This window comes from Trachymyrmex cornetzi, unplaced genomic scaffold (genome assembly GCF_001594075.2).
Source record: "Trachymyrmex cornetzi isolate Tcor2-1 unplaced genomic scaffold, Tcor1.1 scaffold11, whole genome shotgun sequence".
Lineage (NCBI taxonomy): Eukaryota > Metazoa > Arthropoda > Insecta > Hymenoptera > Formicidae > Trachymyrmex > Trachymyrmex cornetzi.
The window spans coordinates 2,648,507-2,663,333 of NW_017295653.1; the positions used below are offsets into that span (position 1 = coordinate 2,648,507).

The 14,827-nt window shown below is 35.8% G+C and overlaps 2 protein-coding genes across 3 annotated transcripts in view; one reads left to right on the forward strand and one right to left on the reverse strand.

The window, feature by feature from the left end:
• Positions 1-4,444, forward strand: part of LOC108762128 (mucin-5AC) — a 72,837-nt gene extending 68,393 nt beyond the window's left edge. Inside the window, exons 16-18 of the mRNA XM_018508960.1 lie at positions 1-124; positions 2,206-2,423; positions 3,230-4,444. Coding sequence (XP_018364462.1) covers positions 1-124; positions 2,206-2,423; positions 3,230-3,505 — 618 coding nt within the window. The 3' untranslated portion in view covers positions 3,506-4,444. The remainder of the gene's footprint in view (positions 125-2,205; positions 2,424-3,229) is intronic.
• A 3,442-nt stretch (positions 4,445-7,886) lies between these two features.
• The window catches only part of LOC108762143 (uncharacterized), a 28,877-nt gene continuing 21,936 nt past the window's right edge, over positions 7,887-14,827 (reverse strand). For both annotated transcript variants that reach the window (XM_018509003.1, XM_018509012.1), the window contains exons 2-4: positions 14,069-14,319; positions 9,350-9,591; positions 7,887-8,331 (exon numbers count right to left, since the gene is read on the reverse strand). In XM_018509003.1, the coding sequence (XP_018364505.1) occupies positions 8,328-8,331; positions 9,350-9,591; positions 14,069-14,317 (495 nt within the window). In that variant the 5' untranslated portion in view covers positions 14,318-14,319 and the 3' untranslated portion in view covers positions 7,887-8,327. The remainder of the gene's footprint in view (positions 8,332-9,349; positions 9,592-14,068; positions 14,320-14,827) is intronic.

Here is a 14,827-nt window from a genome sequence, read left to right on the forward strand (position 1 = left end):
CTCGGTCACATAAACGGCTCCTTCCACAGCCACAGGTCTTTATCGGGCTGCCCGATAGCCAGCCACGCCGTGAAGAAACCGAAACCGGAGGATAACATGAGCATGTACAGCAGAGGAATCACCGGTGAGGATCGAGTTACCTGTGATGTCGCCTCCGGCTGTCAATACTTAACGATCGAAGAATAATATTGTCAGAGTTACGCTGTGCGTGAGACCAATCGTTACGAAGAAGAATAACGATCGAATTTTGTCTAAAGAGTATTCGTAAAAAATTCTCCTCGCGTGCAGCTGTCAAAATTGAAACCGCGAGATGCGTTTTTCTATCAAAACGCGCGGTAGAGAGAGAGAGAGAGAGAGAGAGAGAGAGAGAGAGAGAGAGAGAGAGAGAGAGAGAGAGAAGAGAGAGAGAGAGAGAGAGAGAGAGAGAGAGAGAGAGAAGAAATGCTACGAAGTAGATAAGACGGTTTAAGTTCGCTCTCTGTTCTTTTCTATGCTTGCGCATCGCGCTCGTTTGGGATTTATCATCATTTATTTCTTTTACTTCAGAGTTTATATGAAAAAAGTATTCATAAATTAGTCGACACCTAGACGAGCGCGATGCTAAAACATACGGAATTATGTATCTTCCTTTGTAAACTTGTGCATATCAAACCTTGTACTTAATTCCATGCTATGCCATACTCTGCTCTTCACGCAATGATGTGCTGTCATACCAATAAGAATAATCTCCTTCCCTATCCTTCCGTTTTTCTCTTAATCATCAAAGAGCTCGTTTACTTTTATTTCTCCTTTTTAAATATTTCTTTTTCCGTTTCGACCCCTTTCTTTTTCTCAGTAATAAATGTTCCAGGTTTGCGAACAAATATCGCAACTGATTAGATACGAAACGGTGAAAGGATGCCACAAATAGCTTATAAAAGAGAAAAAAAGAAGAAACAGAAGCAACAGAATTGAATATGATGGCGTTAATTTATATCTCTTTTTTTTTCCTCCCTTTCGATTCGGTCCCGCGCAGGAAACCTCTTCCTTCGTTATGTACAAGACAGAAATGTAAAATCGAAAAAAAAAAAAAAAACAAACAACCGTATGTCTTAATGATGGAAAATAATATATTCTGATTTATTCTGGGATCAGCTCCTTTCATGTTGAGCTTGGAGCACGGTTACTTTTGAAGGTAAGGGACTGACGTATTCGCCACTTGTTTCCTATGTGTTTTCGATGTTACATTACAGAATTTCCACACACCAGTATTTTTACTTTTACGTGATGACGTCCGAGTGTTGGCAATATCTGTGAATCGTACGTTTGGCACAGTAAGCAACCGTAAGCTTCTTTTTGCTCATTCACGTGCGACAAAATGTCGCGCCGCGTACCGACGCCAGCACTCGGTGTCCTCCGTTTTTTTTTCTTCTATCTGGTATGATGGCACCTCACGCTAATTACCCTCAAAACACCCCGATATAGTCCCGATCATACCATTTCCACGGCACTCCTGTCAGGTTCGTGCGTCTCTTACCGAGTCGGAGCACACGCTTGATCGAATGAGCCTCAAAGTGCCTCTCGCTTTTCTGCCGAGATGCGTTTATCACTTTGGCACGAACCATATGCAGAAGAAACCGTACCGTCCCATTATCTCGAGATAAGCTATAATGCAGTGACTTGGGACGAGCGAAGTTAGAGAAAAAATAATATATTACATTAGAATATCATCGAAAAAATTATTTTATTCAGCTCTGCATAATTGTAACGTTTCACTAAACCGCTTCGCCTGAGTCGCTGTCTGAACCGATCCTTAACGTAAATTTTAAATGCTCGCTATATTTCCACTTGTACCGCATAAATCCCGTAAATCCTTGTTCAAATTTTTCGATCTAACGCTTTCCGATCGTGAATAAAAAAAGAAAAGAAAAGAAAAAAAGTAAGACCCGTCAAAACGCTTGTGTATTTAAATTCGTACGAACTTCCGTCGGGAATTCAAGTTGTAACTATTCAGTTTCCAGTAGTTTTTCCATTTGTTACGTATCACATATTAGGGCCGCATTTCGCATTTAGACGAAAGGGCGTACGAATCGCGCCGTGCACGCTTGATTGCGGATGAAACCGATTCTCTGGAAATCGGGAAATATACAAATATATGATATAATCTCTCTTTCAACCGTATAACGGACATTCGATCAAACTGGACCGTGTCTGTCCTGTCTCCAGGGTTGGAAGCCGGTGGTCCGGCTCACGGGGGTGCGGTAGGCACGGGTCAGGGTAACTCGAGCGGTAGCGGGACCGCCGGTGTCCAGAGCGAGGATCTCTACACACTGGAGGCTGAAATCACCGAGCTCCAGAGAGAGAACGCCCGGGTCGAGTCGCAGGTCTTGCGCTTGCGCTCGGATATCACCGCCATGGAGAATCAGCTCAAGCATGGAGAAAAGGTCAGTATTTGCTCAGTCGGTAGTATACCGTGTGTCGAATAATTAAATAACAAACAATTGCATATGTAAAAATAGAAACTTTGTTATTTTTAGACGAATCTTCGTGCTTTTAAGCTAATCGCGTTGGCCTTATCGCAATTGCAAAATCCAATTTTATTTTTAAAGCTAAATTATTACTCAATTCTAATATCATTCTAAGATAATATATATCATGTTGTATGTTGTTTAAATAATTTTTTTTCATGATATTATTTTATAGAAAATTTATTACATAAAAAATAATACATTAATAGTAAATTAATTAATTTAACTAATTTTTTTATTAACCGTATGCTGGTACATATTATGAAAGTGAACTAATCGGTAGTTGATCAACCTTCCAGCAAACAAACTAACGTTACAAAAATTTTTTTAATATTACGATTTTCTAACTTAAAAGTACAATAAAAGCAAATAGAAGAGCTCGAGTAGGCACTGTTCAAAATGCATTAAAATAACGACAAATAACGTCAGCTTGTTTACTGGATTATTTCGCACATTAAAAAGAATTTGGTAATATTTTATTTTAAATTTTGCTAGCAGAATAATTTATCAGTTCTATGATGGCTCTAGGTGCGTACCGAATTACGCATGAAGCGCATGATGCATAATTTGTTCTTGTTGTTCAACAAATAATAAAAAACGATAAAATCATGCGCTTCATGCATAACTCGGAACATACCCTCTGTGGTGGCTCTAGAATAATGTTTTCACAGACATCTTGCGCGCCTAGACTGACAAAAGCACCCTGTCATTTCTTTTTGCAGGAAACGACAACGATAACTCAACGTAACAATAATTTGACCGAGTACTATCAGTCGCTACGCGACAACATGATCACTCTGCTGGAGCAAGTGCGAATACCGAACGCCCCGGGCGGACCGCAGGAGAAAATAGGCCATGAGAACTTCGATAGTTACCTGACGAAGTTGCAGACTCTGTGCACCGCCGACGGCTACTGCGCCGACGAGAGCAACCGGCCGATTTACGAGACGGTGAAGACCGCCCTGCAGGACTTCACGGTCCTGCCGACACCCATCTGAGACCATCCTTAAAGATCGACGATCTGGTACTGAGCGTCGCTCTCGGGACTCGCGCGACCAAGCGATCCGGCGTATTCGTGACGCGGATCGCAAGTCGTTCCGCTCTCGTCCACTGGATACTACGAGTGAACGGAACGGTGCGAGAGAACGGTGCCCAGTTCCCATGAAAATGTAGACACATATAAATCGACACGAGGACGCACGAAAGGGAACTGCGTCGATCGTGACTGAGCACCGCGGATCGGCCTATCGACCTAGGAGAAACCCGGCTTCGTGACGCGTGTGACTCATCCGGATATTGTGGAGAATCCGGCCGTGCATCACACACGTATCTACATGTGTACTTACATCGCTCGCGTGAATTTCGGACTACGTCACTTGGCGACGTCAACCTTGCGATCATTGCACATGCGATCGTCGGGTGACGATTGTCGGTGAAAGTCGTCGTGGCCGGTCGAGCATGCCGACCGGCTCGTAGGCTTGCGCTTAGGAAACGCTATAACGGCATCTAACCACCGTACCGGCGTAATGACGACTCCATCGGGGCAATCGAACTAAATTAAACAGACTATTGTTTACGGGGCAACGTTGGCCCCCGTAGCGATATATCTTTTGTACATAACGATGTCTGCGTCAAGTATCATGATCAACAGCGGCCGTTATCGCCGCTTATGTACATACACAACGGGAGAAATTGCGTTTATATATTATTCGACAGATTGATGGTTAAGTCGCTCTATAAGTCGTGTAAAAATGATTAATTTAGCTGTATATCGGATTCTTGCCACATAACACGCTGTGTAATTGTTATTACCGTTTAAGCGACAGGTCAGCGCGCAACTTTACGGAGGACCGGTGCGCGTCCATCAATGACGTTTCTCTGCTGATGAAAATCCAAAAGCTACGCATAAACCAATCTATCGACTAACTATTTACCAGCTAGTCTCACTATTATTATTATTATTATTATTATTATTATTATCATTATCATTATCTCATCATTCTGATTATTATTATTACTATTACTGTAACTATTACAACCAGCCAGATCGTTTTTAGCGACTAATTCAATCGTCATTATTGCTACCATTACTCTTACTACTGTCGATAAAATATAGTCACGAAGTATACCAACATATTTATATAATATTATCGAATCTATAAGAAAGAAAAGTGCGATGCGTGTTGTCCATAGACTGTACATAGTCACAGAGATATACAATTATTATAAGGACAAAAATCGCTGGCGATAATGAGCTGCGATTTTGATGGGACGACGAAAGAGAGAGTGAGAGGGAGGGAGAGCCAGAGAGTGAGAAAGAGAGGAAAGGGGAAGGGGAGGAAAGGAAAGAATAATGCTCACGAGGTCATATATGGCCTCTTCATTAACAGCTGTCAATCGTAAGTCCGATGTTCTGTCGAATTTATGCTTGTTCGAGGCAAGTGATCAAGTCTCGATCGTTTCATCAAGGACACAAAGAAGGATCGAGCTTCGCGTTCCTTCATGATACGTCGCGACCAATTCGGTCGGAGGATATTCATTCGTATGTGTTATAATTTCGGAATGTGTCACATTCTCTCTCCTGTATATTCATGATCACCTATGACCGCGTCGTGAGACACGTGTACATTTGTATCGGCGCGGTTATTATTGTTTTCGTTGATATATTGCGTTTCTATTTATTTTATACATTTGTTTTGCTGCTGGAACGAGAAATGCGAGGAATTTGTAAATATCGAAAAACCAGCTCTAAATCGTAAGAGTCATCGCTTCTCGTTGGAGCTGTATGAGTGTTATTATTACTAGAGGACATGCCAGAATTTTGGTTTTCGCTGGTTGACCTTTTACACCTACGTGTAAATCGATCGATCGACATGCAAGAAATTTTTATTATTTTAACAATATGACGCCTGAAAACAAAATGAAAACATATAATTCAACTATGAATTTATTAAAATATAAATATAGATATAATTAAAAGGAAGAATTTGTTAATGAGGTGCTTATAGATCATTATGTATCATAAAATTGATGTATTCATTACATTTAATATTAATTGTACTGCCAAGAAAAACGTTCTCAATATATCATAAATGTTTAAATAATTTAATTTTAACGTTCTCTTATTTTCTCTCTTCAAATTATAATTATATATGAATTGGAAACGTCAAGATATTATAAAATCATAAGATATGGATCATCGTAAAATAGCAAACATGTCGATCGTACAATCAGTGATTTTGCCGATATAAAGTTGCATTATGTTAAAATTATATTATGTTCGCTACTATGTGTATCAGATAATGTATATAAAGAGAAGGGAAAATTAATTGTTTGTCTGAGATACTGATGAGAGATGGAAGAAGCCGCGTGCAGAAGAAGTAAATATACTTTAACCAACCACCGTGTAGTGAGAGTAATAACAAATTACAGATAGCGATAGTCGACCGACAATTACGAATAATCTCGACGTTATAATTATTCTTGTCACTATCATTGTCATTATAATTACATCGTCACTGTCGTACTAAAATATTTCTTTTCTTATTTCGAGTTAGCGCAATTGGCATGTAAAAAAAGGAGATAAGAATGAGAGTGAAAAACAGATAACCAACAATCAACAGTTACATTTTGACTTTGCAACAGAATATCTAACTTCAATTGCGTCGCAATTAATATTAAGTCTGCAATATTCATTATGGTACATCATTATCATCTACTAGTTTTGAGTACTATTGTTATTATTGCTATTATTATCAATATTATTTTATTATTATTATTACTATCAATTTATTATCACTATTATCGTTACGTTTTCGTCACTATTACGATTATGATTGTTGCCGTTAATAAAAATCTACAGGTATATAAGTTCAATAACATGCTTTAAGTAAGTATAAATGTTACTCCGATTGAATAAAGGGTATTTATCGATGAATACTAATTATTTCTCCTTTCACATTGTATTTATATGAAATAATTTTAATGCCTATTCATAATATTCATAAGAGGCACGATGTTATATGATTTACGAGATAGAAAAAGAAGAGGTAATTTAAAAACGGAAGTGGCTCTATCAGAGCTTTATAATTTTATAACTTTATATACTGATGTTACGTTAAATGGAAGATAATGTAAGCAAGATAGATAAATGATACGCGATCTTCTACACGATATGACATTTAGTAGGAAATTGAGAAAACAATGATATAAAAGGAGGACATATGAGAACAAGAGAACAATAGGAAGAAACTTGCCGTAGAAAAATTTCGTATTTTGTATTTGCATTTTCGATATATAAAAAAGTCTTATTTTACAAGCATCGCCATTGCATTCGACAGTGTTGCATCATAATTATATCTACACGTATGTATATGTATAACATGTATATCACAATAAAATGGACGTGCGAACGGCTTTCGCATGAATGTGCTGTGCGCGCGTGTGCGTATTTAAAGAGACAGACACTGAGATATGGCAGAAGATCATTCTTCAGTAAATTACGCGCAGCTGAGTTTGCAACGCGCTAAATGCTCTATTACTGTGATTCCTCTCCGAATCATCGTGGGACGCGAACCTCTATTCGAACGCGCATTGCGATCCCGACAGTGTCCCGGAGTGAGAAAATCTATCGCGAACATTTCCCATCGTATATATATAAAAAGTCACGTGGACTTAATAGTGAATAGTTGAGCTGCTTATTTCGAAAGTGACGTGGGTCAAATATTGGAACACGATGAATTTTAAATATTATATTATATTATGTGTAGGGGGATAAATCGATGCGATTTACTTATTTTACGTGATTCCGTCAATTTTTTTCACGTCACTTCCGAAATAACTCGCGATCATATAATGAGAGACGAATTAAAAATACATATTCTAGAAAACACGTGTTTGCTCCGTCAATTGACTTTAAGAGACCACCGTTTCTGCAGATCGGCGTCAATCAGGCGCGACTGGAATCGTTAAATTAAATGAACAGTCGACCGCAAGCTGAACGAAACATCTGACTGTCAAAAGTCGTTACTTCATTCTCGCGGTTACAAAACGGCCGAGCAATAGCGCAGTTGATAGAAATCGCGGTCGCTATGACATAATTCATCGCAGATAGATTCTCATTGAGACGCGATTATTGGATTACATTGAAAGATACGATATGTATAGACCTGTATGTTTGCAATTGTGTACTGTGTGTCAGTACGTCGTTACGTATCACCTTCGCGTGTTCTTTATTCATTTTTTAAGATGAACGCGATCCCATCTAACTTTCGAGAAATAATAAAGCGAAGTTTGGATTCGTGATATAATTTGAAAGTAACCGCAAATCTTATGGCCGCATTGAATAAACTCGGATATCGCCATAATTAAAACGGAGTCTGTTCAATGATTCTGTTTTTTTTTTTTTGGATCGTAATAGGAAATACAGTAACGTAGTTACAAAGGAAGAATTAATCGTTCTAAGCACTGAACGATGTCAGTGCCATCAGGGTTCGCAGTATGTAATAGATAATAATCTAAGCAATATTGATATCTGAGGCATCGCGAAGAGATTTTCTCTCAATTCTTGATCGTGGAAACATTGAGCGTTTTTTGAATGGTTCAACTTTCTCTCCTCTTCACATCTTGCACATCTTATAGCTATACGTATACGTTATGCATCTCATAACGACAAGAGCAAACAACGGAATTGTCGTATGATCGTATTATTAGCAGTCCACAGACGTGATCGCTCTTCGCAATTGACAACGATGTACGTCGATTCTCCATTCACGTCGTAGACCTGCGTATTCATTGGTCTCTATTTTCAACACTCTAATCTCACCTGGAACAAAAATTAATTCGTTCAAGAGATTAGCCCTTTTCTTACAAATTTAAAAGTACTCTGTCGTATTTAATTAAAGATTTTATTATTATAATTTTTTGCACAATCGAGTATAATCAGTATTGTGGTTACAAAATAAAAATGAATAATTAACTCGTAACAAAAACACGTATTTTTTGTTCCCACTAAAAGAATATGTAGGAACCACTGAAGTTTTTGTTATTTTGTTGAATTTTTGAAACTGAATTATGTGTGTATTTTTAAGTTCCATCAATGTAAGATTGATTTCAATCCTAATTCAATTTACTCTAATCTTTGTCTTTTTTTAATTCCAAAAATTCTAAGAATTCTTAGAATTAGAAAAAATTAAACAGTAAGTTAAACCGAGATTAAAGTTAATTTTATATTGATAAACCTGGGCCATAATCTATGATATATGATTATTTTTAAAAGGCATAAATAAAATATTAGTAGTAGAATTGATCACTCCTAATCTAAATATAAATACACGTTGAAAATTTTTTTCAAAAAATATTGTCTTTTAAAATTATTCTTAAAATCACCGAGATCTAAATATTCTACTACAGTTCTGGCAACCTGCGAGTGACTCTATGTAGAATGTTCGCGAAATCTAATATCGTTATAAGATGATTGCTGATGAAGATTCCAAAGAGAATCGAAACGTTCAAGAATTCAAATAAAGATAATTCCAACACATCATATGGATTGACAAATTTACTTTGTTAAAAATTTATTACGCACCTCCGCTCGCGTTCGACTCTTATTAGCCCAATTGTAGATTATATTTTTGTGATTCTAAATATTCTAGTTATGGATCAAATAAAATACGAGATACTTGTAACATAAAATAAGTGATTAATCAATTTTACTAATTCCGAAGAAAAGAAATGTATTAAATAAAGATATATAATAACGCTTTTTTTTTACTGCAAGATAACATTGGTTATCCATGTTTCAAGACGTGGATGCAACCTAAAGGATTTACGAGTATTTTTACCTCGCGTATGGTGGTGGCGGTGTTAGCGTTGGTGAGACGATACTGATAGTCGTCGGAATAATTTGTCCTGAGGATAACGGAGGCGTGCTGCCATTGCTCAACCTGATTAATTGACTAGGATTTAGCTTGATAGCATCATCGTAGCTCGGTGGTGCATCCGTCACCGCTTCGTAATCCGGTGGTTTCTGCCTCGACACGCCAGGCGGTTCCTCGATGGAAATCACGTGGATCGGGTCATCGATCTTTAAAAGGAGATGATCGGTTGAGTTAACTTCAGCGTATCATAGAATTCAATTGCATAATTTTGCCGCATTGCATAGTTTCATTACTTATTTTCGCATTTAAATGTTTCTTACTTAACTTCAAGAATTGATGTCAGTTATTTTAATCTTAATCGTTTGTTGTTGGATTTTTTAGAAACGTTTTTTATAATAATTGCGCTCTAAATTTTATTTGAATATTACTTTGATAGTTTTATTCAAGGATTAATAAAACTATCTTGTTCTAATTTAAGAACTGATGCGCACCTGTTGATATATAATTTATTGTATACAATTAGCCTGTAACTTCGAAAATTTTATAAAGTAACTGAGATACGAAAGTATTCTGTAGCTGTTGTTATTGTTTTTTCCATATGTAGCTTCAGAAATTTGTAAAAGGAATACTTAAATTAAGTAATTCAAATAACAAATCATAATGATATCAAAATGATTACAAAATAATTATTGAAAATCATTTTTCAATCATTTCCGATTCATTTTAATGTCATTTTGAAATTATCGTGACTTGTTGTTCTGCTTAGGAAATTGCTTAGTTTAATTTTATGGTTTATAACGCAACTTTGCAATTACAATGTATAATTGAAATTCCCCAATGATAGCGAACGTACATTCATTCGAAGAAAAATATGTTGCACAGTTAATCATCGTGGAAATACACCGTCGCCGGAGTCTATTTAAAGTATTCAGATCGCGACGTGCCGGCCTCGTAGTTCCCGCGATATTCTACTTGCCGCATTATAAGGATATTCACCCGGAAGTGCACATCGCGCTATATTCGTCGTAGGTCGTCTATAGATATCTACGTACTAGCTCTCTCGGTATTCTTCGAAAGCATTGTGGCTGGCTGAATGTAAGTCGCGAAAGGGCGCACGCGAGATACGTATAGGGTGACGTACGAGACGCGAGCGCGCGCGCGGTCGACGAGAATAGCCGTGGCTATTTACGGTGGTAAAAAAAAAGCTTCGCTGGAAAATTGCATAATGATCAGTCTAAGTGGAAACGGCGAGGTGAACGGCTATGACCCCGAGATCCCCTCTTTTGCGACAGCACGAAATTCTATTCTGCTAAAATGTACTCGATTATCTCTGAACTGTAGGCGCGAACATGACCTCAAAAATTCGAAGAAACAACATTCCACGCTGTTTATATTTGGACATATCAGACATGAAGATGACGTTTCTTGCCGGTACAACATGTCTCCTCGACGTATAAACACATCGAGTCATGATAATCGAATCGCGAAAAAATAATGTTGGATGATATAATTGAGATCATTGTAGCATGTCTATCACGTAAGAGATGGACAAAATTGATTTCGTTACAAATATTTTATCCAATAATTAATTGAACTGTGTCAAGCAATTAATAATTTCCAAATTTATGCGAAAAATTCTCAAATACATTTGATGCCACTGTGGTCATTACATATTTGTTAAAAAATCAATTGACTTACAATTGAAGTGCGTCAAGCAATCAATAATTTCCTAAATATAATGAATTTATATAAGGAATTCTTAATTTATTGACGTCACTCACACTCACCGTTGAAAGAACAGAAAATTATAGAAATTGGAATTGCACCACGTTTTTCAGTGTTCAAATTTAAATAACACATTTCTCTAATATCATATTTCCTTCTTCAGAAGCAATGTCACGATAAGTCGTTATCTCAGAGGTTATCAAACTTCCACGAGAAAATTAATTACGCATGATTTAAATGAATTTCTAAGGATCGAATGATACTGCTGCAGAAAATTTCTTGATTTGGGAAATACCCGACTTAGGTAGTTAGTAAGAATAGATAGAGTTACGTGATAAATGCTGTGAATCAAATCGAGACAATGTAATAATTCGATGTCTCATACGTTCCTCAATATACAACCAAGAAGTAAACATGTGTAAGACTTAATTTGAAGTTGCGTAATTGACAGCGAACATTTTTTGTGATCCGTGATGCAATGTTTCGATATCAAATTTATTTTAGATTGTCAATTTAATCTTTCGTTTGAGTTTTTCTGACACGAACGAAATTTTGTTTTTAAATTTTACCCTCATTTTTTCCCTCAAATTTTAATTTTTATTAACTAAAAGTTTTATTATTTGATTTAAAAAATTATTTGATAATGTAATACAGATATTGAAATAACCTTGAATTTTTTCACATTTCTTGAAAACTTAGTAGAATAGTAAAAAAAACTTGGATTGAACAAAAAAGATTCAGATTGTAAAAGAAGGAAATAAAATAATATAATTGTAGACAGAGTTTTATGAATTTTAGCCAAATCTATACAATATATATGTTCAAGGACAAGTAATGATAAATATAGCTTGGTACCACCATGTTTCCGGGTGAATATCCTTCTAGTAGCAATCGACATTAGAGACTCTACTACGACCTCCTTTGCCGACGTGCACTATATCTTTTTTGCATATACAATGTAACGAAGCATAAAGAACGGACAGGCAAACATTTGAAAATGGACAGGCCGTTTATTTTACATAGAGAATATTCGCCGATAATTCCACAGAAAAAAAATGTCTTACAGATTTAAAATAGCACTGGCTAGAAAAGTAAAAAGGAGGGAAGAAAACCAAAATATATATTTCGTAATAAAACAGAGAAAAACAAAGATTTACAATATACGATCCAATTATATCTTATTAGATAAATATTAATTATTGTCAGTATTAGATATTAAATATTATTATCGGTACAATCTTAATTATATACCTTATTAAATAGTTATTAATTATTGTCAAAATTAGATATTAAATATTATCGTGTTTGCGCTAAAAGGACGCTAATGAGCTGACTATACAATACTTTCAAATTGTCTCTTACGATATGTTAAAATTGTTTCTAATAATAGTATATATATGTGCTGATTAGGCGCGCTGATAACAATACGTTGGATAGATATCGTAATAGAAGGAAAAAAAAGAGTATGAATCATCAATACTAGTTATCTACTGACAATAATACTGATCTCTTACAAAGGAGGATCTATTACCGATTTCGAGGAAAATCAAAGGCATGCATCCGTGGAATCGTTAGTAATATTTCCGTCATTCAAAATCGAAAGGAGGAAATGATAATAACGTGATGCAATCGTGATTTCGCGCTGTTCCATAGATGACACGAGTCTTACAAGTCTCACGATCAGAGCGCTTCTCTCTCTCTCTCTCTCTCTATCTCTCTGTCGCTTGAATTTTTCACAATGTCCGCAACATCCAGGCGCATGTTTTACCGGCAAAGAAACATACGACGAACACAGGGCGTGTTTACCTAACATTTTAATGATTTATGAATACCATGATGTATTATCTGATATGAAAGTGTGTACTCTTTTTATCTTTATGTTTTCCTTTTTTTTCATATCTCGTTCTCGCTAGGCACCGTTCGACAGGGGAAAAAAGTATGAGATATAGATCGTGGGTATATTATTAAGCTTTTTCTTATTCTGTCCACCGTCGCTGGTAATTGCGGCTTACTGCTAGGCTAGGGTATATCTATAGATAATACGCGTTCTTTGTGGTCTATAATAGGGGGTTGACCCGAATCGATCTAAAAACGTTTTAATCTCAGGGGCCTTCAACTGCACCGACGGCGGCGACCTGCATCTTTTCAGATCAGGCCTAAAGAGATTTATTATGTATGATAGACATTTATTATTGCAATAGCGATGTTAGAATGTCTGGCGAAATTATGTTAATATAAATATCCGAAACGTGTATCTTACTGCAAAATATCGTTTGCATTAAGAATAAAATAAATGTAATTAATAAAGAAATAATTAATAAATAACAAATAATAACAAATAAAGATAAGAATAAAGATATTTATATGTAAGATATACATATATAAGAAACATTAAAATTTTAGAACTTTGAATCTAATTTAATTCTTTTTTTAATGGCACAAATATGTTACGTTAAAAAATAGATAATACTTAGATATAACTAATATAATGATTAATTACTTTAATAATTTTATAATATTTAATAATACAATTTAATATTATTAAGATTCAACATGGTTCAAGAAGTTTAATTAGAAAAGAAATATAGAATATTTTTAAATTACACAAAATGTACTATTACGTCTTTTTTAATTTTTATAAGCTTAATAATTGTAGTAAACTGTGAAACCACGTATTACGATTTTTGATCGATGTTTACTCAATTTAGGATTACGTGACATTTGTAGAATATAAGGAGCTAATAATAATTATTATTGCTCGTATTTCAAAAGTGCATACGAAACACGTTTTTGTGTGATAACGATGATTAATGAAGGCAGAGTTACAAAAAAAGTAATGATTATCAGAAAACCGGTAATATGGATTTGCGTTGATATGAGTCATAGCACCCATAACTTTAATTCCAATTTTGTTTGATGGAGCAAATATATTCGCCAGATTGACAGTCTGTGAATTACCTGTGCCGTAATCGGATGGTTCGTGTGTTGCGTATGCGTGCTCGTCCTAGTTGGCGGTGCGTGTAGCCAACAACACATTGCGGCGCAAATGAGTAGAGCCCCAGCAACTATGCAAGCGACACCGACGTAACGCACTGGTTCAACATAATTCTCTGCTAAACCCAACCAGTTGATGAGAGCTCCGACGCATAGCAAGACCATCCCGTATCGGTACGGACGTTGTGATCTCCGTGATTCCTCCAAAGACATAGCTAAAACATGGAATGTCTTTTTAAAACATTTTAGTAGTATCATCCGACAGACCGAATATAGAAAAAAAGGTCTGTTTTTTATTTTCTCTCTCTCTCTCCCCCCTCCTTCGTCAAACTATAAATACGATATATATGGCGCATTTCATGTGTCAGGGGTCCACCTAAAAATAAACTATTTTTAAGATAATCATGAAAACACATTAGTGCACATATTGTATAAGGTTGAAGGTAAAAAAATAATTAAGTGGATATTATATATCTTGCATCCAAGATATTAAAGGTGGTCGTTTTAAGAAATTTTTCTTTTTTGACATTTGCAGCTAAAATTACAAAATATGTATACACATTTTTTATAGACATGAATTTTTTTGTTTCTCGTACTTTCGAATAGAAACATTAATTTTTCAAAGTTAAATTTTTTACGATTGTTATAACAGATGATTGAGTAGTAATACATTAAAAAATTAAATGTAACGGAAAATATCTTAAAAGATCGATTTATTTTATA